This window comes from Branchiostoma floridae, chromosome 13 (genome assembly GCF_000003815.2).
Source record: "Branchiostoma floridae strain S238N-H82 chromosome 13, Bfl_VNyyK, whole genome shotgun sequence".
Classification (NCBI taxonomy): Eukaryota; Metazoa; Chordata; class Leptocardii; order Amphioxiformes; family Branchiostomatidae; genus Branchiostoma; species Branchiostoma floridae.
The window spans coordinates 17,048,274-17,071,659 of record NC_049991.1 but is presented as its reverse complement, the minus strand read 5'-3'; the positions used below and the strand labels follow the sequence as shown (position 1 = coordinate 17,071,659).

The 23,386-nt window shown below is 43.7% G+C and overlaps 1 protein-coding gene across 4 annotated transcripts in view; it reads right to left on the bottom strand.

Annotated features, from left to right (window-relative positions):
* Window positions 1-7,729: 7,729 nt before the first annotated feature.
* LOC118429465 (palmitoleoyl-protein carboxylesterase NOTUM-like) overlaps window positions 7,730-23,386 on the bottom strand; it is a 21,199-nt gene continuing 5,542 nt past the window's right edge. For 2 of the 4 annotated variants that reach the window (XM_035839948.1, XM_035839949.1), the window contains exons 3-14: window positions 22,724-22,783; window positions 22,207-22,319; window positions 17,937-17,989; window positions 16,226-16,324; window positions 15,687-15,747; window positions 14,167-14,225; window positions 12,752-12,854; window positions 11,001-11,189; window positions 10,081-10,181; window positions 9,546-9,684; window positions 8,870-8,917; window positions 7,730-8,568 (exon numbers count right to left, since the gene is read on the bottom strand). In XM_035839948.1, coding sequence (XP_035695841.1) covers window positions 8,031-8,568; window positions 8,870-8,917; window positions 9,546-9,684; window positions 10,081-10,181; window positions 11,001-11,189; window positions 12,752-12,854; window positions 14,167-14,225; window positions 15,687-15,747; window positions 16,226-16,324; window positions 17,937-17,989; window positions 22,207-22,319; window positions 22,724-22,783 — 1,563 coding nt within the window. In that variant the 3' untranslated portion in view covers window positions 7,730-8,030. The remainder of the gene's footprint in view (window positions 8,569-8,869; window positions 8,918-9,545; window positions 9,685-10,080; window positions 10,182-11,000; window positions 11,190-12,751; window positions 12,855-14,166; window positions 14,226-15,686; window positions 15,748-16,225; window positions 16,325-17,936; window positions 17,990-22,206; window positions 22,320-22,723; window positions 22,784-23,386) is intronic. The other 2 variants (XM_035839950.1, XM_035839951.1) reach the window with 2 other exon arrangements.

Here is a 23,386-nt window from a genome sequence, read left to right as displayed (position 1 = left end):
TCATCCCCCAAACTGCCCAGCCATGCCCTTTTGTGGAAACATGACGTTAGCCTAACATGTTCGATATTGCTTACAGTTTATGCCTACGTCACATTTGAAAACCCGGGCCCGGGCAGATGTGGGAACGAAAAGAAGGATATAAAAGAGAGCAGAACACGTAAAACGTAAAATACAATGAATCTTGAGCACAGTTTGTGCATGTTTCTTTATACAAAACTGTAATTTTTGTATCCTGGTAAATATCATCTATCAGAAAATAGCACTCGCTTCTGCATTTGATTGCCACGTTTTTTTCATATCTGTCTTTAGAAAGATTTTATTGAGGTTTTTAGGCTATTTTCAGGCCATTGTGTATCTAGCACCCCGGTACGTATACTTGGTGTTACACGAAGAGTCCATTATATATAGCGATGGGGGTGATTTTCTTTTAACATTGAGTTTTGCATGGTGTGGGATATGGTTGACATACGTATGCTGTGTTTGCTTACAAATGTTGCATGTCTAGTGTACTCTGAGACCCAATCTGGAACGTTAATGTTTTCAGAACTGTACTCAGATTGGTCTGAGGAAAAAAAATAGAAGAAAAGGGACGAGAGGGTTCATTTACTTATTCTATTCACACTAGGGCTGGGTATCGGTACAGCGTACCGGTACAAAACCGTTTTTTTTCTTATTGGACCGGTCCAGAAAAACCGGACCTGAAAAAATTAGGTGGACCGGATGTTGGACCTATTAGAAAATTAACAGATTATTTGATCAGGCATTCACACGTTTTGGTGCTTGCAGGTGGAAGAAAATAACAAGAGTGAAGTAGAGAAGATTTTATAGTCATTTCTACCAAGTTTTACAGTAAATCGTACAGGTGCAGTTAGCGTTGTAGGATTTTAAGACGCCAGTGTAAGTCTAATACTCCACCAAACAGATTTCTTTGCAGTGAAATGGACCATTGGCATGAGTAATACTGAATCAGGTCCAGGTTCAGGTCCGGACCTGGACCTGATCCTTGGGACCTGAACCGGACCTGGACCTGAATTTTCTGTACCGGTACCCACGCCTAATTCACATGTATTTTAGGAAGGTGCATTTGATATGTCTGCTTCTCTGCCCACGTACATATATGTGTCTCTTCTTATCCAGGGAACGAACACGTTCTTGTCCATTCTTTGATACATAAATGTAAACGTAATCCAAGTTGCCATGCTTGTTATGTGCAACGTTAGCAAAAGAGAACATACAATATTTGGCGTTTTTAAAACCATGCAAACTATTCATTTTTAAAATCATTGCAACAATGGCCCACCACAAAGGATCTACCAGTGCCCAGCAGTGAAATCTAAAAATATATACGACCGTATATAAGTAATTGTTTATTGTTTATTTGCAAAATCATGCCCTAGGGCTAATTGCATACACAGTCTCAAGAACTAAGAGAGGTAAGTACATAAAACTAGTGTCTAATCAACTACATGATACTATGGATACTATTGTCGGGTTTGACTATACAGATGCAACAATAGGGCTTACTTTTATGGGGGCAATAAACTAATCTTACCATTTGGCGAAGTTTACAAATATTTGTAAATATTTGTAAATGTGAAATAATCACACAGAGGCTTCAGAATTATTTTAAATAAAGATATTTTTGTACAGTTACTTTCAAAATGTTTTTAAAATATTCAAAGGAATTCAAATAGTTTAATATTTTCTTTGTCAATTTTTGAAACAAAAAAAAATTATTGTGGCTTAGATATTCTTTTATTCAAAATAATTCAGACTTATTACAAATATCGCCTAAAAACCATCATGGTGTCTTGGAATGGACTCTATATAAAACTTTAAATTGGTCATTACAACAAAAAAGTCATTTGCGATACTTTTGCGGCTTTTCATTCCTCACAATACATTACTCCAGTTTTAAATAAAATCCAACACCTAAACACTATATTTTCATTTACAGCAATGAACAGCACTCAACACACTTAAAGCCGAGCTCTACCGAGCTAGACAAAACTAAAAATCACGTCAAAGTTGCTAATCATTAACCTGACCTTTTCAGGCGTGTCAGAAACATATTCATTTGATCATGTACTATGTCATTGGACTTTCTTTACATTGTACAGTTGGCATATTGCAAAGGAATGCTATGTTTTATGTCACATTGGGCCTGTCCTCGGTGCTGAATGTGATGGATGAGTGTGGAACAGCTCCATTCCTGACAACCCGTATGTTGTTACCTGTGCGCGGTTCCTGTCCGTCAAATAACCTACATAAGCTCTATACACATGTGTTAATAATGTCTATCATCAGTGTATCAGCTCGGCCAGTTATCTTCACTTTTTCCGTCCGGTCTTCCAAAGTGTTCTTTGTGCAGAATCCTGAATTCAGAGACCCAATGGGGGACAGGCGACATCGCCCAATATGTGCCTTGGATCATAAAACCCTCTTTGTTTCTGTAGAAGTCCTTTTCTCACATGTCATGTTTCGTATGTACGTACATTGATAGTATAGATCGGCCCTACTGTTCCCTGGTTGTAATTATAATTTCTGTACCATTATCCAAATCTTATTCAATAAAGTAGATTCGGTTTATTGTTTGTGCCGTAGTGTATTCATTATCCAAATCTTCTTCAGTAGAGAAGATGTCATTTGCTGTTGTAAGTACAGTTTATGTTCCATGTCCAGTAGAGTAGATACGGTTTGTTGTTGTAGGTACAGTTTCTGTTCTATTATCCGAATCTTCTCCCGCAGAGTAAATACGGTTTGTTATTGGTGTCATAGTTTCTGTTCCACCTCTGACTGTCCTACGTCTCCCGTCCAAATTTTCTTCAGTAGAGTAGATATGGTTTGTTGCTAGTGTCATAGTTACTGTTTCACCTGTAACTGCTACCTGTCCACCGTCCATACCTTCTTCAATACAGTAGATGCGGTTTGTTGTTAGTGTCATACTTTCTGTTCCATTTTCTACTGCCCCATGTCCACCATCCAGATCTTCTTCAGTAGAGTGGATGTGGTTTGTTGGTGGTGCTGTACTTTGTTTTCTGTTCATGACTGACGAATCTCGCCCATCCAAAGCTCCTGTAGGATTTTCGTAAATGTGGTCTGCTATCGGTGGTGCATTTTGGTTGACAGACAGATGTCCATCCAAAGCTCCTGTAGGATTTTCGTAAATGTGGTCTGCTATCGGTGGTGCATTTTGGTTGACAGACAGATGTCCATCCAAAGCTCCTGTAGGATTTTCGTAAATGTGGTCTGCTATCGGTGGTGCATTTTGGTTGACAGACAGATGTCCATCCAAAGCTCCTGTAGGATTTTCGTAAATGTGGTCTGCTATCGGTGGTGCATTTTGGTTGACAGACTGATGTGCATAATTCACAGCTCCTTCAGGGGTGTTGATTTTAACGTAGAACCCTCCGATTCCGACAAGTAGGAGAGCCATAGCCAGGAAAGTTCCCATCACAGTGAGAGTGATGTACAGAGCTGGAAGTTCGTAGTCTTTTGATTTCATCGTCGTGCCCGTGGCGTTCAGAAGAGAAGTCACGGTGGTCTGTGCAGAGCTTGTCGGTGTCGTGGACAGAGATGTTTTGTTGCGCTGCAGAATTCCATCTGTCAGAAAGTCTGAAGTCACCGGTATCGCTGTAGGCTCTGTGGTCGGCTGGTGCGCTCCACAACCGGTCAGTTTGGTAGACACGTTGGATAAATGCAACTTATTCAGTTCACGCGGACTGTCGCAGACATGCACGCCCATTTTCAGGCTCCTGTCGACAAAACAGACTGAACAGCGCGAGCAACAGGAGGCCTCGGACGGTCGTTCTTTCCCCTTACAGGCCTGTACACACGCTATCTTGACAATTAGCCAGGAAAGGTCGCAGTCACAGCGAAAGGGGTTACCGTTGATCCATGCTTCGGTCACTTGTGGCCGCCCCAGCTCGTACTCTGAGAACGACGTCAGTTTGTTAAAACGTAGGTCAACTTTCCTCAGCTTGGGGAGATGCTGAATGACGGTGTCCAGCTTCACGTACCGAAGTCGGTTTGCCATGAGACAAAGAGATTTCAAATTCGGCAGAGCACGCAAAGACTTCCAGGAAAACGATTCTATGCTGTTCCTATTTAGGTCAAGTATACGCAGCCACTGTAGTGGCGGAATGTACGAGATGTTTGTGATTTGAAGTGAATAGGACAAAGTTAACTTGTCAGCGTTGGCTGGGATGTCATCAGGAATCACCGTAAGGTTTGTATGGAAACAGTGAACCGTCGATGTCGGTAAGAACGGGAAACGGCGTATGCTACACGTGGCCGGCAGACAACCGCAGTCTGACCACAGACGTATAAAAGTAAGGAGCAAGAGCAGTTCACTTACTTTCATGTCTCTACTGGTTGTTCTTGATACCACCTGGTCAAACATATACAATGTACACACCACGGCTTTAGTAAAGTTGGTGGCTGAACGACTGCTTTTCTAGTTCAATAACACGGTTGTACAGTAGAGCGTGCTACCACGAGTTGGCTTCAAGTAGACAGGTGCTCAGATATATTGTGTCAAATTCGGTGTACCGCCTTGAAAAGCAAGTTGCTGTGCAATAGTGGAACTGATCGTTTTCTGTCTTCAGTAAATTTCAAGTAGCGTCATGTATGTGTATCATACATGTTGTACGCATGTCTGTTGTGTTCTTGACGGTAGCTCATCATATGTCCTACGTACACTGTTGACTAGATACTGAATACCACGTATTGCAATCATAGAAGCAGTCTGGAAATCTCTTGTTTCTAAACATCTAATCAGACAGTCTTGGGGAAAAGCAAGAAAAGGTATTTGCATATGTCTGCATTTCTGCCCACGCAAAGATTTGGCGTCACGCCGTCATTGTGTCAGGGGCTGGTTTAGAACATACAACTTGTGAAGGCAGAGTAGCATATTGAAACATTTCTTTATTACCTCCATACAAAATGGAGGTACATTTTTTGGTGTGTCTGTCGGTGTCTGTGTGTCTGTCTGTGTTTCTGGATACTTGTGGTCAGCATAACATTAGAACCTATGGACAGATTGTAATGATATGTGGTATGTGGGTAGGTGTTGGAGAGACGAAGGTCAAGGTCGATTTTGGGCCCCTTGGTGGCAGCGTTTTTTTACCTTTTTACCTGGACATGCTTTGGTCTTGTAATGGCCAGTGTAGCAATATTTGGAACAGCAGGTGCTCACCATTAACACACATGTATACCACCCTCAGATATTTTTTTGGCAAAGCCTCAGGGGCTAGTCTAAAGCTAAGGACACAACCCGCCGTACGTGCAAATACGTGCTGTCTACGTGCCAAAACGTGGGCAATCTTTTGGGATCCGTAAGTGGTAAGTACAACCTCCGTACGAACTCGTAGGGAATCCGACGGATCAGTACGGGCGACGCGCCTGCCCTGTTCAGCCTGAACGTTTTCAGAGAAACGTGGCGGACGTGGCCTCCCCAAAAAACGTACAGACAAATTGCACATACGGCGGATTGTGCCCTTAGCTTTACAGTATAGTCTGCGTCCGTTTGGCAGAATTTGATAGGAATTTCTGGATTTTTTCCGCGCGAAGTTGCATCATCCCTTTGGAGAGGAATAACTCTGTATACATGTATATTTTTGGCTCCTATATTCTTGTATCAAAACCAATGACCTGAAATTTGGTATGAACGTGTACAGAGCATGTGCCCAGAGTCCTGCATCGTGCGTACGTTCCAGCACGCAACCTTCAGCAGTCTTCATTTTTTTTTTCCCGGAGTACTTCATTTTCAACTGTGGCATACATTACTTAAAAATTGTTGAATTTGGGGCTTTTTTGACATTAGAAATATTTTGAAATAGAGAAATATAGCTAATGATAATTTGTATGAAAGCTAGTATATGATAGACTGTTGAATATAAAGCAGTCCATGATAACTCATGATAATGGAAGCTGGTTGATAATATTTTAAAATAACTACTGGCATATGCATGTACGCTAGTCCATGACATTGATATTGAAAACATTACCAGAAATCCATAGCGTTATTTCATATAAGAAAGTATACCACAAAAGCTTTAATTAATAAGTTCTATTCTGTTTTATTTCAATTTATCTGGAGGGAAGCATTCAACAAAACGATAAATTTTTCTTCTCAAGTTTTTAACCTTGGTTGGATTTACAAGTTATTTTCGGCATAAACTCTACTCCATCACATTTACAGTTTAGTTTTAGGGTTATCGTACGTATTATGGGAACTTGTACCAAATATCAGACCAGAAGAAATTAAATTTTACTAACACATTTCATATTTCATCGTCTTTGTACAATAACTATACTATATCATACTAAGGTCTAGTAATAGTTTTCTTCAATTTTCGCATCATAAACATCTTATGTTATATAATGTAGACTGATATTCCGTACATCCAGAAAAAACGTAAGTTTCAAAAATGGATGGAATCATGTTTAAAAACGATCTTAACTTAACAAGGTGACAAAATACTAATGATAAATTGTATAACTAAGATATCAGCACCTCAAACTTGTGGAAACCTTTTCATTTGAAGTAACATCATTCTAATCAAGATTGCATTGAGGTATGTTTTAGGTAGTTATCATGTAATAAACAGGTAGAACTATAAACTACTATTAGAAGCTTCATTTACATATCGTCATAGCAACCACCCAGCTCTTCACCAATCAGGGCTAGCGAAACAAATGCCCTTCTGTCTTAGCCAAACTTCCTTATTACATATTACATACATGCTGTTAAAATATTACATTCAGGCCCGTTAGCCTTTCGTGGCCATCACCTTATCATTATTACTTTCTCACCCAAATCCCAACCGACTTTCTTTGCGGTATAGAACTCTGTCTGAACATGCTATGCACAAATACTACACAAATTACAGATATTGAAAATTTACAACCATTTGTCCATGTATGTCTATGTTCTAGATATATAATTTCAGTTGAATGTCGCTCGTCAGGCCTAGATTTTTGAGACATCAACAAGTCGTTGGCTCTTGTATTGCTCTATATACTTATATCATACATACATATATCACCTTAGTTATGTTGTATAAACACTAGATCTCTTTTAGATACGTCTGGCAGCCAGTAGAAGCCTAAGAACTAAGGCTAGCCGACCAGAAGTCAATAGTTTCATATTCTTCCCCCATATAAGTACAGTACTATACAATTTCTAAACATCCACCGCCTATTGACATCAGAGACTTTGAAACGAATGACCAAAGATCTATACAGGATGCCATAGGTCACGGGTAAAAAAACATTTGGACGAGGTATCCTTGTCATAGAAATATGTAACATAAATCCACTGACAATGTTCTATAGAAGCTTCATTTACATATCGTCATAGCTACCACCCAGCTTTCATCCATGCCCATTGCAAGTATGCGTCAATCAATGACCCTGACTTAAAGGCCTGAGTTTTGTTTAGTCTCTACCAGGCTAACTACGCTGGCTATCGGAAGAATAATTTGCCAATGGAGTTTGATCACCATAGGGTTTTGCTGGTGGCGCAGTCTGGTGGGGGTAATGTTAATCATCCCGCGGACCGTTTCTCTCAGCCAATTATTACTCTCAGTATTTGACAGTTCCACGATCTACACCCCCCGCAGAATTTGTAGGTGCTAAGATCAACGGCGGTTATACCGTCTATATAAATACAGATACAGATTTGTCCTTATTGCTGTGCTAGCGATGAACAGGTACACACACCCTCCCTCTGTTTTTAGAAGGTGAGTTGCCAGCCAATCATGTTGCCCTTTGATCGTAGGCAGCGGAGTGATTGGCTGGTGACGATCAGTCCTCAGCCAATCAGACCCCCCTATGTCGTTGGGGGGAGGGGGGAGTTATCAGCCAATCATGTTGTCTTTTGGCCATAGGGAGCGACGTGAGTGGCTAGTGACGGCAGACCAATGCTAACACAGCGAGAAGGACGGATTGATGACCTGTACGTCAGGGTCGTTGTTTTACATAGACAAGCGGCATGAGAGGATGGGTTAAGTATTGGCTACTGAAGTCTAACTGGTGAGCATGCGTACTAAGTCGTCGGGGTCCATGCCCATCTGTTCGGCGATGGCGTTCATATCGATGCCTACGAGTTCCATCATCAGCGGAATGAAGTCCATCTCCTCCCCAGTGAAGGGGTTTCTGAGTTTGGGACACGTGGGGTTACAGTGGGGCCAGGGACAACTGTCGACGAGCTGGGACACGCACGTGGGTTCCTGCGGCTCCACCTTTCCCCACAGCAGACTCCTCTGTTTCCGGTTTCTCCTGTTCCTTCTATTCCTGCGGCGCCCTCTCCTCCCCTCGCGCCTGCCCGCTCTCTCGACGGGATCGCCGCTCCCCACGTCCTTGGCGCCCTCCTTGCCTTCTCTCCTGCGGTCCTTGCGCTCGTTGGCGTAGCTGCTCGGGTCGTCGGCCATGGGGCCGGCCTCCTCGCGATGTTTGCGGTGCCGGTTGTGCCGCAGAGGCCGATCTACCTTGTTGGTGGACTGCTCCCAGCAGTGGAGGGCGTTAGGTAAGGAAACACCCTTCATCTGAACTGTCATCCAGTCACTGTTTCATAAAAACAAGCACAAGATAAAGGTTAATCAAATCGTTGCTTTGACATTGGAAGAATACGTTTTAACATTGATAAAATGGTTACTAGTATTATAGTTTGTATAAAAGTGCATCACTTTATACAATCTTTTAAGTGCAAATGTGCTCACAACAAATAAGAACTAAAATTAAATCTACATATTAGTTTTTGATAGTAAATTCTGTAAGTTATGTAAGACTATTGAAGAAAATTGATGTGGTGACCAACAAGACATAATAAAGTGAGCGACAAAAAGTTATAAAGTTGAAAACGTACCTTTTCGTGATGAGGGTATGGGCCAGGCATGCTGGAGCAAAGACACCACTGTATAGGGAAAACAAGAACTGTCAGTATCATAATCAAAGTAATCATAATCTTTTAACAAGAGAGGAGCCTAGTTGTCGTTCAATATTGCAGATTGGTTTTGATGGCATTTTAGTTTAATCTCGAAGCAGATTCCTCCGTGGCATAAGACAGTAACATAAGCTGGGGAAGGAGTTTAGCTGGCAGAGGAGTAAAATTGGCCACGGAGGAATCTGCTTGGAGATTAATTTTAGTTATGATAGTGTCCAAAGTCAAAAGTAGCGCGGACGTGGTTTGGTTTGACGCCGGGTATGGGTACTCTGGAAAATGAGATGCTGAGTTGTTGATTTACACCAGTTTTTGTTCAGGAACAATTACTTACGTGCAACAAGGGCACTGAACACTGAAGCAATATATTAAGAAGTTTATTTGCAAGTTCGTGCCCGAGGGCTAATTGCAAGTACATGGTATAAACATAGTAGATATACAAGTGACAATGGACAGTTATGAACAATATTCTACTGTAATACTAGTGTTGGCTATTTCTAAACAGGTTGGATTTGACTTCTTTTTGGAAGCAGAGGGAGACGAAAAGCCCCACCTTTTCTCAAATTTATGCTCTACTCTAGTCTCCCAGTGAAAAACTCACGTGACGTTAGTGAGAGTCTTCCTGAGATCCACGCCCAGGTTGTGGATGTAGTTCCACTGCTCCTTGTCCACCGGCGTGCCCACGTTGTTCACCATCATCTGGGCCTCGTCAAACAACCACTGGATCACGAACAGAGGAGCTGAAAAATCAATACATACAAAATTATGATCATCCTTCCACCCTTTCTAGACTTGTTCTCTTTTAAAGTCGCAGGCAATACTGGTCCCTGCAGTTGCAAAAAGCCGCAAGGAACCCAAACATGTGCATCTTATTACTCTCTACTTCTCCAAGACCAAATCACGAGCATGGCTTGACAAGAATATGAAATATAAAAAAAAAACAGTTCTGCTGCAGTATCGTAGAAGTCTATAGCCTATATAGGCTCCATTATCAAAATCGATTTCCCGACACCTACCCAAGCTCTACAGAGAGCGTGCAAACCCTTTCTATGTGTATGGGATGTGCTGTATATGTCAAGACAGGAAGATAAAAAAGCACTATCTTACGATAGTGGATGGCGGGAAAGCAGACTCACCTTGTAGAGTTGGGTAGGCCCTGTAACCGAAGAAACAGCGCCACTGTTCATCTTTGCTGTACTGCCGTGCACAGCGCTCCGGCACCTGACCGTTCCACCATCTAAACGTGCGAGGAGAAACAGAGATTTAGGCATTACTGTAAATGCATTTAAGTTCTCGGGGATTTAATTTCGCGGTAGCGGGTAAATAGGACTTTTCGCGGTGGATTTAATTTCGCGGTAACACAATAGACTGTAGTCTAATACAGTAATAGAAAAATTTTCGCGGTGGTTTTAAGAAAACCGCGAACATTAAACCACCGCGAACATTTCTGCATTTACATAACACCAGGCATCCGACACTGCAGCACTCAATAATCTTGTAGTAGCCTGACTAAAATCGCGCTTCCAGTGGCCGACTCTACAGTTGCCGCCGCGGGGAGGGGGGTCATTAACCCCAGCCAACGAAAGATTCTGTAAGCACAGGCTAAATCCTGTAGTATTTCTATGCTTCTGGCACATGTTGCGAAGCCACGTGTGTCACACTGTATAGTACTTAGGACATTTACGATTTTGTTTAGACTATTCAATTCAATTCAATTCAAAACTTCGATGACACATTGCCGCTTTTTAACAAGGTCGACCCTAAATGGAAGGACGTAGGGAGAGGGTCACAGATTGAAAAAAAGAAATTTGCAGTTGTTTTAGTTTGCATATTTTAACTTTTAACTATTAGCAGCATATCTATGATAAAAAATGTAAAGCTATATCCATAACATATACTTTTACTATACATGTAGTATTTACTGGCGTATTTACAATACAAAGAAACTTTTAGCTGTCCATGAGATCCGTCGAGATCATCGAGACCAATGCCGATGGCAACATGATGTAGTACTAACGTGTCACGCTAGATGGCGTTCGTATGTCTACCAACTCACTGTATTCCCCTGCGGATGGCCTCCGTGGGCGCGCAGGAGAGCGTCTCGGTGCACTCGGTCGGCATGTACTGCTTGTTGTCCAGGAACCATCCGGAGTCCGCCACGCCCTGCACCTGCACGCTGGAGCCCTCCCTCCTCAGGAACTCCGCCGAGCGGTCCAAGTTCAGGATCACGCCGGTCCCGCCGGCGCTACAGCAGGGAGAACAAATAATCTGTCTTATCATGGAAGCTCATCTGTGTCGGTAGTAATCATAGTACAATGCAAAACTGTTCTCCAACACAAAAGTACACATGGATCAAATGTTTAACGACCACTGCCACCTTCTTCGGGATCAATACTGATGACCTCAAGTTCACGTTCTGAAGTGATTGGTCAACATAACAGTATTGATCCCGAAAAGGGCGAAAGTGGTCATTGAAAAATTTATCCATATGTACTTTTGTGTCGGAAGAAAGTATATATAGAATTTTACTATAAATATCTGTCTTGTGGACCGCAAGTTTACGTTCTGAAGTGATTGGTCATCAGCATTGATCCTGAAAAATGCGAAAGTGGTCGTTGAAAATTTGATCCGTGTGCATTTTTGGAAAAAAGTTTAAGATTCTACTATAAAAATCTGTCTTGAGGATATAATCTTACCAGAGGTTCTTGAAAAGTGGTATCTCACTTCATTTGGGGCATCGATGCAGCACTGAGGGTTTCGAAAAATTGCTCAACGAATTTCAGGGATACGTTTTGTGTACTTTGTTGTCTTCTAAGTCATACTTTTACGTATTAGGCAATGGTGGAAAAATAGTGCCGCATTGAACGAACCCCACAGAGCCGCACCGGACAGCTCACGGGAACGAAAAGTATGGTATGAAAGACACCAAACAACACAAAGCATATAGAGAAAAGTCGTGGGCATCATTTCATCTATATTTTTATATTTATATATAATTCTGTTTCAATTTATCGTTTCCACAAACAGCCCGGCTGGACCACGGTGGGAAAATGTGACGTTAGCTTGAGCCGCGCCTACCACAAGGTTCGGAATGTTCTCCATCCAGAAACAGACTTTCGCAAGTAAATAGCCTGGAAATAAATACATCGGGGATGTCTCCCCCCGCTCCTGCTGTTCTTCTTCGACCAGATCGTGCGTGTTTTCTCTGCACGGTCGAATTCAGCGGAATTCCCCAAGAATTCGGGGAAACCCACGGAAGAGTCGGAACACCCACCGCTGTTTATAGCGGCCCGGTCGTGTTTGTTTCTTGATCCCACATTCTTCGGAGTGAAAGAATGTAGAGATGTTTCCCATTTGAGCAAAGTTTACAAGGCGAGAGGCGCGGCGTAGCACCGGGATAGAAGTAAAGGGATTTGTCATCGTACAGCAAGAACCAGAACAGATAAATTGTACTACAGCACAAAGCCACCGCAGTCCATTCAAAAGATGTATGTAGTAAGTGCGTCCACGTGCGTGCGTGTGTACGTGCGTGTGAGTGTTTGTAGGTGTTTTACTGCTTTTTATACATTTTGCATTCATGCTACTTTATGCATTTTTCTTCAATCTAAACATCGTTTTTATGAAGTCGAAGCCTGTGCGCGATCTGCTGAGTCTGTGCGTGCGCGCGCGCGCGCATGTGTGTGTATTTGTGGGCATGAGTGTATGAAGGTGTGAGTGTTTGAGTGTGAGTGTATGTGTTTTGTTGCGATTTGATACATTTTTCTTCAATCGTAACACTGTTTCATCGTCCTGTGCGCCATGTCTTACCTGCTGCCCGACAGAAGTAGAGTCTTGCTGTTCTTGAGCCCTAGCGGCAGCAAGTCGCGCAGCACCTCCTGTAGGATCAGTGCGCCCATGAAGGCGAAGTCATCTGAAACACAAACACCATCATGCTAAAACACCGCAGAAAATACAGTTTGAGATGTGCAAAAACATCTTTCGTTGTGCAAAACAATTTTCTGGAACACATGTACAGTTGCGAGTTTCAGAAATCAAGTCTAAACGTGCTACGAACGTAGGCGTATTCAGTACGGTATTGGACAACTGATGCACATGAATATCTAAATCTGTCATTGACCACTGGCATGTCCACTCATATACTGAGTCTCTAATATATCTCAGTTCCTGATTTCATGTACGAAGCCCATCTGTACCAAATACTGGTGTTGTAAACTCATTTCTATCATAGCTTATCACCTGTAAAGGTTGTGTGAAGTTACAAGTAGGAAAGATATGGTAAAAAGTCTTTGGTAAAAATTGCGGATTTATTTTGAGATTCAGAGAAATTTGGCCTGACAATTTTACTGAGAAAACTGCATCAAAACGCGACAGTCCGCCCAATCATTTTTCAGCCCACTTATCGTCCTGTCAGCGCCCCACGCGTTTGTTTGTGATGACGCGGCCCATGACGACACACAAACACTGGCTCATGTGAACTTCGGGGGGAGGTGACGATGTCTGGTCTCTCTCTGACTAAATCTGCCTCTGTTTTTTCTCTTTCGATCTTTGATACTAAATTCCTCGTTTTCTGTTCACAGAAGCTGTTTCTTTTCTCTAAGCTTTCATCGGCGACCAACTCGAATGTGACCGCGACCAACACGAATATCGCCAATCAAAGAACCAAACTAACACTTTTAGAAACAGGTATGCTGTTAGACGCCAATGTAAATGAATCTTCTAGATTTCCATAACTCTGAAATACGCTTTTCTCAAAGTATAAATGACCCTTACGCTTTTCTCAAAGTATAAATGACGTCTTACACTTCCTTCCACTAGAGGCTTCGACCGAATATCTGACAGATTACCCAACGAATTTCGAAAAAGAACGATGTAGAAAAGATTTAGTATGTTAAGTTTTAAAACCATACTTTTAAGTTTTGCGCCTTGCATTATGCTCCAATATGAAATATGAAATCAATGGTACACAAATTTAAGTTCGGTCACCGTACGGTCCTCAGAAGTGGCCGCTTGTGGAAAGGGGTCAAAGAGGGTTTTGGATCAGACAAGCCTGTCGTGTTTGTGCTGTATTGCGTCTACTGATATTACGCAATTGTGTTTGAAAAGGCTCGAGGCTGCTGACAGACGACCCAAAGGCCTGTAGACAGTGTGTGCCTCAGAGTGTGCCCACAATGGTAATAGGTGTCACGTAGAGTTCAACAAGAGCCACTCGAGAATAAACCAACCTTTGTCGTGTCGGGGCGACATCCCACTCCACACGTCGCTGGAGCAGTAGGGAACGTATCTGCAGGTGGAGACAAATGATCCTTGGTTAGTCCGGCACAAACGTGGTACAATACGCCACACTGTGGCTTGTATGGTCGGCACAGCCCTTCCTTGTGTTCCTCAAGGACCACTCGTGCCTCTCGTGGCGGCAGAAGTGGCCCTCTTGTGTTCCTCCCATGACGCTAGTACCCGTCCTTCAACCGCAGCAGGTTTGTCCTACCGCAAGTTTGAACTTACTGTGCTGGTTAATCTCCAGGTAGATTTTTATATGGCCTCCTTCGGTCAATATTGACCATGGTAAAATCCTAATCCTAGGCAGATTTACCAATGGTATAAAATAGTATCAAAACTGGCTATCTTTTGCTACCGTAGGATCTGCTTAGAGATTATGGTGTTAGTATCCCTTCCTTCGACCGCAGTAGGTCTGTCCTACCGCAAGTTTGAACTTATCCCCAAGCAGATTTACCAACGGCATAAAATAGTATCAAAACTGGCTATCTTTTGCTACCGTAGGATCTGCTTAAAGATTATGGTGTTAGTTAGGCTTGTCCTACCGCAAGTTTGAACTTACTGTGCTGGTTAATCGGCCAGGCAGATTTGCCAATGGTATAAAATACTATAAAAACTGGCTATCTTTTGCTACCGTAGGATCTGCTTAGAGATTATGGTGTTAGTATCCCGTCCTTCAACCGCAGCAGGTTTGTCCTACCGCAAGTTTGAACTTACTAGGCAGGTGACAATCTGTCGTTGAACATAGATGTGTTTTCTGCCGTCGGAGATAGATTATCATTCAGGTTTGATATTGATGTAATAAAGGATGTGATCATTATGTGACTTGATATCATACTGATTTATACTGATTTCAGTTAGAAGTTACAATTAGCGTTGAAATCTGTACCGTTATCTCTGTACCGTTGAGTGTTCGTTCGTCAAATATGTGAATCAATAAGAATCATCCACCAAAAAAAACTCGGCAAAACACCATTTTTGAGTCTTTAGCGAAGCTACACTGTCGGATATTTTTTCTGAAAAGGCGTCTGAAAAAATTGTAAAAAAAAAAAGACTGAAATCTTGCAAGTCAGCCTTCAAGTTTTTCATCAGAGCGCATTGTTTGCCGAATGAAACTCTCATATACAAATGTAAACTGGTTCAATTCGAAAATCGTTCACTGCTGACAAAACGTTTCAAACAAATGCACTCCTGTCGCGCTACTAAAGCACTGTCTTTCGGGGACAAGTACGTGCTGCTCTCAGACGAGCCCGTCCGCGGAGACCCACCCTAACCCCCGTACTTAACGTTGAGACAATAATCTATATGACAGATCCCTAACCGCCGCTAAGCGACCCTTACACTACTCATCACTGCACTTCCCTCGCGCATTCCCCGCATCGCTGGGGGGATTCCTGCACTGAGCTGACATTTCCGCCATGTCTACTATCCTTTGATCCGCGCCCAACACCCAAAATTAGCGGGAACTCACACGGTGTTGGCGTTCCACCAGTACGGGTTCTCCTCCGGGTCGGGCGACAGGATACCGCTGCCTGAAACAAACGGGAGGGGGACGATGAGTATCCTGACGGTAAAAATGTCTGGTGAAAGGATCATCACAATGACATTTGATAATTTTTACGTTTTACGTGTTTTGTTCTCTTCATATCTTACTTTTTGTTCCCATATACTTCCCGGACGGCGTGACCATAGAAAGCTACTTGTAGGTCCATAAACTAGTCCTTAAGTTTGCCGACACCTGTCCATATATGATAAAGATCAATTAAAAGTTATGCGGCCCAAAACGTAACCTTCCACTACGACCAGACAAATGTTTATAGATAAGGGTGTTTTGCACGTATTGTCTGTTTCTTTTGGTCTTTTGAATCATACTGCTACATCGTATTCCTATTCCTATAATAAAAGAAAGGGTCACACAAATCCATGTTTGGTCGCTCCATTGTAGATCAGCAATCGCGGTAATGATCTAAAGTAACAATATGTATAGTATACACCAAAGGGCTGACTTACCCTTTTTCCTGTCCGGCCAGCCCTTGGAGCTCATCAGGTTGCGGGGCATGTTAGCCCACCTGTTTCTGCAGCTCGCCTGGTCAAAGCAGTACCACCCACCTGAAGAGGAAACAACACGGGAGTTACAAACCCACTCGAAGAACAAGCTGGGTCTATTTTATAGAGGGTCTTGGGCCCTGTCGCATAGGTCGTGCGATTGTTGATCGTTGATGCCATAGGGTTTTAAAGTAGGCCGTGACAGAACCACCACCGACATGGATCCAAAACAGCATGTTGTGTACCAAGACAGATGAACTTTGCAGGAGATGTACATTTTTGTTCTCCAAAATGTCCGAAGTTAGCGATCGTGTGACGATCGCACGACCAATATGACAGCGCCCTAACACAGTCATTGCATTGAGTTCAAAAGTTTTCGTGACCAGGCCTTGGCTTTTGGGGGAATATGTGCAAAGCCGAGTGTTCCTTGTACTGCCGAGATAGGGTTATGATACATTAAAGTATATTTTGTAATCAATTAGTATTCCATTCCAAGGGTTGTCTTTGTCAAAAATTAATATCAAAAGATGCCTTAATTTGATGGACTCATGCAGTGCCCTAAGGTTTTGCTTACGAACTATATATAACACTGTAAAAGATCCACACTAAGTCCCTGATGATCACGAAGTTATCTTTAAAACAAACTTTTTAACTTAGCATAGAAACAGGTAGCCTGATTTTGACCTACAGCCTGTGGTGTTCATATGCTTGTTTCAAGTTTACAATGACCACTGCATCTGCAGGTTACTACCGATGCACAAGACTACAACGTCATAATGAGCTGTCCAACAATGTTTCTAACCATAGCTAACTCAATCAGTAACACGACGTGTCGACATCTGAACCGATGTCATAGAAGGTGCCGTCATTGGTTGACACCATGCATGTTGATGATCCACATCATCTACGGGCAACTTCAAACGGCGCAGGGGCATCGCCCAACGTTGACATTTTGTAAACAATTACCGATGCATTGCCTTCGTCAGAATGATATCAAAAGACGCGCTTTCTAACTCTTACAGTTTTCTAAGGTTTAGCTTACGAACTATAACACTGTAAAAGATGCACACAAAGTCCCCGAAGTCACGTCATCATGTTGATGATCACATCATCCACGGGCAGCTTCAAACGGCGCAGGGGCGTCGCCCAACGCTGTCACTCCGACGATGTCCGGAATTCTAAACCTGTTTGACACTCTTGAGAACTGCACGCGGGACATCCCCCCTATCCCAGCTATGTTCCCATCGGCGGGACCTTACCCTGTGGGGTGGGTCGTTAGAAGTCGACGCGACGAGTGTGGTCCCCCGACGGGAATGGGGAAAGGTATGCATCGGAATCTACATATCGGTATAGCGTATAGCATGGATACCAGACCCCAGCCCGATCTCAAAAATATCTATCGTGTAGGGTACGATAGATATTTTTTAGATCGGGCTGGAGTCTGGTATCCAGGCTATATAGCGTTATAACCTTTGGTAGCGGTTTTCAGAACTGGGTCGGTCTGCTTTGTACCATAAAGGTGGATGATCTACATCACCAGATCATCCACTAAGACCAGCGGGATTTCTAGAATCTGCATGTGGACTGCTAAGCAAAAATCAACTCCTTACAATACAAGACAGCAGTACTCTTTACGTAGCAAATATTAGAAAATTATTTGTCCTAATTCTCTCACCTTCCAAGAACAGCAGCCAGCGTTTGCTTCCGTGCGATCGTCGCAGGTAATATCTGTGGAAAAAAGGAGAAAGGAAGGCTTAAAGGCCAGTCGGTGACAGGTCTCTTTATTGGTTTAAGTGGAAAGGGAAATGTAATTATTTGATCTCACACGTATCATTTGCCTAGAGGCACGTGGCAAGTGTATGCGGAGGATACCGCTTTTGTTTTTACCGTCTGCGTTTTACAGTGCCGCTATATTTGAGAGGAAAGTTCCTAAGAATAGCAACCTGGCCGCGATTTAGAGCGGCTTCTGAGCCAAATGGGGCGCAGCGTGGCGCAGGAATTCGGGCGGGCATCAATTGACCTTGCTGCAATGAATTCCATATTGAATTCCTTCAACGCACAATGACAAGAACGTAGTGGGAAACCGAACCCTCCCTGTGATTGCGTTAAACCGACAGACAACATTCGTCTTCCGTCTTCAGAGCATTTCATAAAGTCCTTTGGCAAGACGAGTTTTTTTAGAAAGAGCAAACTGTATTTTCGTAATCTTTGACTTGTCTGATCCCTCAAAACCATAAAGACCCCAACTTTAGGCAATTATATACGTTTCCACGTTTGAAAGCTGTTCACAATTTGAGCAAAAACAGACATCGGAAAATGGGGGCGAATCCTGAAAATTTAGATGTAATATATTGTGATTCATAAATGCGAGTTCCAGGCATTCAGTTTACAGATATTAACGATATTCTTCTCTTTTACAAATCGTTTCTCAACTGCTTCTTTACGGTATTCGTAGAATTCTGTATTTCATTCCTAGATTCAAATCACATCACGAACAGGCCCATTCTTTTTTTTACTTTTGCGTTTTTGTCTTTAGCTTCAAAATGCAGCACCGCTATATTCATCATAGACAAAGAAGTTGATTTTAAAATTACGAAGTACACACGCATTTAATTTATTTACTTCCAGTCCTGTAATCTCAAAGCAGATCCTACGGTAGCATAAGATATTATCAAAAGCTGCCAGAGGAGTGAAGCCGACCAATGAGTGTGTTTGGCTACTGGAGTTGCTGATGACTCCCTTTGGCCAGCTGTACTCCTTAGCCAGCTTTGAAAATTGATACTATCTTATGCCACTGGTAAATCTGCCTGGAGATTAGCAGCCCTGGTCCATGTCCCCCAATGTCCCTGGTCTATCCGCAGTGACTTTATGGTCCTAAGCTTTACGACAGGAGCGCGCCAGACGGCGGACTGACATGACCCTGACCCGGCTGAGCCGGCTCCACGCGGACCAACTTTCATCTCGCAGATCGCGCAGATAAGGCATGCAGCACCTCTAACAACCTGCACGTGAAGATGGGACAGGACAGGACGGGAGGGGAGGCTCCTCATGTGTTTCCACTAGCGTTAAGACAGCCTTCGTCCGAAGTCCTGACATTCACGAAGTCTTGTCAATGTTTTGCCTCACACATTTTCGTGATTACTAAGATAGCTACAGAAACATGTAGAACGTACGGTGCTGCTGTAAACTTACCTCTTTACTTCTCATGGTCATTTGTTGCGCAAATTCGAAGTGCGTGCGTGCGTATGCGTGTGTATGTTTGTGTGTGTGTGTGTGTGTGTCTGCGTGATGGCATCATATCTCACAGAGAACTGATCACAGCAAAGCACAAGCTTCTCCACTGTTTTGACTACCTGTGAGACAGTAAGACCCTCTTCAACACTTAACTGAAAAGATGTCCTTTTAGGAAGTCCGGACGGTAAGTGTGCGTTATTTAACTGCGATGTACTTTTCTCTGTCATCAATATTTCGACATCAAATCCGTTAACGCGTACTTCCATGAGAGCGGGGTTAAAACCCTGTACCGTCAGTGTCGGGCAGTGTCAGGCAGATAGGAAACATTCAGAAAGGCTTTAATTCGGAGGAGACGACCTGCGGAGGCGCAGTGTATACACCGCGGGTCGGGTTACCCGCCATGTGCAGGACGTGTGCTAGTGATTACGGCGGGGGAGGGGGAGCCGGGCCGCGAGAAGGGCCCTCCGATGATGGCCGACGACAGGCCCAATCTCCCGTCAGGGCAGGCTCGGCCCGGGGCGGATTAAGGAGCGGCGAAAGGTCGGCGGAGGGGTGGGGTCGGCTTTGAGGCCGGGAGCTGAGATTAGGAGCGGCGTCGCGGCAATAACCGCCCCCTTGTTGTCCTTTAGTTTTATTGGCTGCTTTGACGACACGGCTGGAGTTGGAGAGACGCGGAGAAAGGGCGGTGTGCGGGGATGGCGACCCCGGGGTCTTCCCTCGCCTTTTATCTGTCTGATACTCATCTTTACATCAGGACTGGCCCTAATGAGATTTGCGGGGAATGAAAGGGAGAGGCTCGGTAACAAACAGCACAGGTGAAGAGTCTAGAGGGCATTGGCAAACTCAAACGAATGTCGTTGTAAAAAAAGAGAGTAGACGACCAGCATATAGGTGGGCATTACATAGGCGAGATCGTCGAAAGTCCGTTGAACGTCTACTAATAGGGCAAATGTGTCGAAAGCCTTTCAAGATCTTCGTCCAAAATCTTTCAGTGGTCTCTCAGTGATCTTTCAACGATCTTCTTCCGATGACTTCTAAAGGATCTTTCACTGATCCTTCATCGTGCAATGGTTGCTCAACGGTTCCCCAGTGTGCTAGGATGTCTCTCATTGAAGCTTCGGTACGTTAGCGTCTTCGCTGCGTTCTAAATTGGATTTGTGTTACCTTTGACTTAATAATGGAAATATCATGCAAAATGTATAGATATGACTAAAAAGACAATAGAACACAGTAGCCATAGCGCCAGGATAAGTGCGATAAATGCCAGGATAAATGCGTGCTAGCTGAAATAGGCTACCGGTTTCAATCAACCCTGCTAACGAGATTAATTAAGCGTAAAAATGAGCGCGTGGGATAGCAAACCAGAATCAACGGAAAAGGCGGCAGATACGTTAAATAAAGTTGAAGGTGAAGGTGGTTCCATGGCCTTTTTAGGGCCGTGGGAGTAGTCGGGTGGTTATCCACGTGCCAATGTGTTTACTGTATTACAGTATTGGCAGGCAGAGCCCTACCCTCTCTTCCTACCGCCTTTCGCCTCCGCAAGCGAAGTTTGGTGCCTAGTTTTATTTATTTATTTATTCATTTATTAGGATTCTCCATTTGGAGGGTATGGCGAAACAGGTGTTAAGAACACCTTTTCAAAGCCGCCATACACACATGTGCACATGTTCGCACATGTCTACACGCGGCGGGGTTACACCGCCCCTTACGGGGTGATATACCCTTTCGCTGGCTGATACGGTATGGAGGTTCGCCAGGCCTCCAACCGGGTGATTTGAAGTGAATCACCAACTCCAGACAGAAGGGTTTGTTCCATCTCACACCGCACCATCGCACGTGTGGGGGTTCTTTAACGTGCATGGGGTGTGACTCTCCCCATACACGGGACCTCCATTTAACGTCCTATCCGAGGGACGGCCCTAGCCGAAGCTAGGTACTCATTTTTCACCTGAGTATAGTGAGGAAATCCGTGTAAAGTGCCTTTCCCAAGGGCACAAGATCGGTGACACGCAGCGGGATTCGAACTCGCCACCTCTCGGTCACGAGGCACAAATCCCGCCGCTGCGCCAGACGATCTCACCCGCTTTTACACATTGGTACAGTGAGGAAAGTCGTGTTAACTGCCTTTCCCTGGGAACAAGATCGGGAGCATGACAGAATTTGAACCCAGCACCTCTAGCTTCTGGACCCGTTACAGACTTAATTGTCTCCCGTCTTCGACGCAATAACAGTCCGAACATCGACTTTGTACGGGGGGTAGTGAGTACTGTTTCTGCTCAGGTATCAGGTACAACTATTGTCTGAAATAGGTTGACTTTTTGTTTCGATACCAACCATGATCGAAACTCGTTTCCCAATCTCAATGCAAAATGCGGTCTTTCGGGTGCAGACATCCACGTGATGTGACTGATGCCATATTCCACTCGACGGCGAAACGCTGCGGCGACCAAAATTGGATTCGCGTGACCCTTTACTTTGATTTTGGTTAAGAGGAGTATGATCTATAATACGTAGGTATGAACATACAAAATGTGTTGTTGTTGTTGTGATTTGTTCATGAAATTCATTGAGCAACTTGTTACTTTTTTGTCACTCAGTGGCCACAGCCTCTAGATTGAACGTGGTGTACCGAAAGTACCTCTAAAGCGACAACTTCAAGTTCAATACACGACGACAGTCTAAGACCACCGCCATCCTTGTCCGGTACTTACCCAGCAGGTGAGCCGTCATTACAGGTGACAGAGGTGTTCCTCAGCTTGTGTAGCTTCATGTCTGTGAACCCCATGGACCCGCAGGCGTGCACGGCTTCAGCCAGGTCCTTCATCTGAAGGGAGACGTGTACAGGTGAAACTCAGAACTGGCTTCTCGTTATCAGCTGTTTCGAGATTGTTAATGAGCTGATGGAGGTTAAAGAGCGAGTCGCACCCGATGAAAGCACAAGTAATCGATGATTAGAAGGCGGTCCAATAGTAAAACACTTTGCGGGTTACGGATACGAAAGGGAGTACAAGTTTCCATGGATATTGAGAGTTGGGCGGATTTGAAGACAGAACCAGAAAAGCACCCAAATGAATTTTGATTAAACATTCATAAGAAGTTTTTTTAAACATGTTTAAAGATATAAAGGCAAGAGCAAAATACTGGCGCGTTGTTGCCTTCTTGCCGTGCGTTTTAATCGCAGCTGAATCCACCTTATTCCCGTATCTTAAAGTACGATACAACATATACCTTTCTTTCGAAGTTCGGGCGCTTTTTCCTAGACTTCCTTCTCTGCGTCCGGCCTAATGTCTAAGTATAGTCCATAACGAATGGTAAGTTTCTAGTGTACTTTAGCCATCAGTCCCTATAAAACATACTTAAACTTGAGAAATATTGAGAATTGATTTGTCTACAATTCTTCGTGAAATCTTCGTAAAAAATCACATGCAGTCACCTTATAAACCATCTGGAGTGACATGCGCACACCATTGTATTTAGCCTGATTAAATTTCGCTTATAGCAGCCCGCCCTACACCCGCCGGCCCCCTAGAAGGAGGGCAATTTAGCCCTGGACAGCATATCTAGAGTTTGTGTAACACAGACTACATTGTATTCGACGCACATCACTTTGTGCCTTTTGTTATCTTTTCAGTCACGCTTTTATACGTTCCACGATATAACCAATATGAAATCGACACACATCAGCCTAAGGTCGTAGTGAGATCCCAGCGCGATGGTCGTCTATTGCAATTGAAAAGGGGGCCTTATACCCCCGTCACATGTAGCGAAAATCGATCGGACGACGAGTCTGCGAGCTCTACATTACGAGGAGGCATGACCCTAATGCCGACGAAGAAATGGCAGAGGTCTCAGGGTCATGTCTCCTCGTAATTCAGAACTCGCAGACTCGTG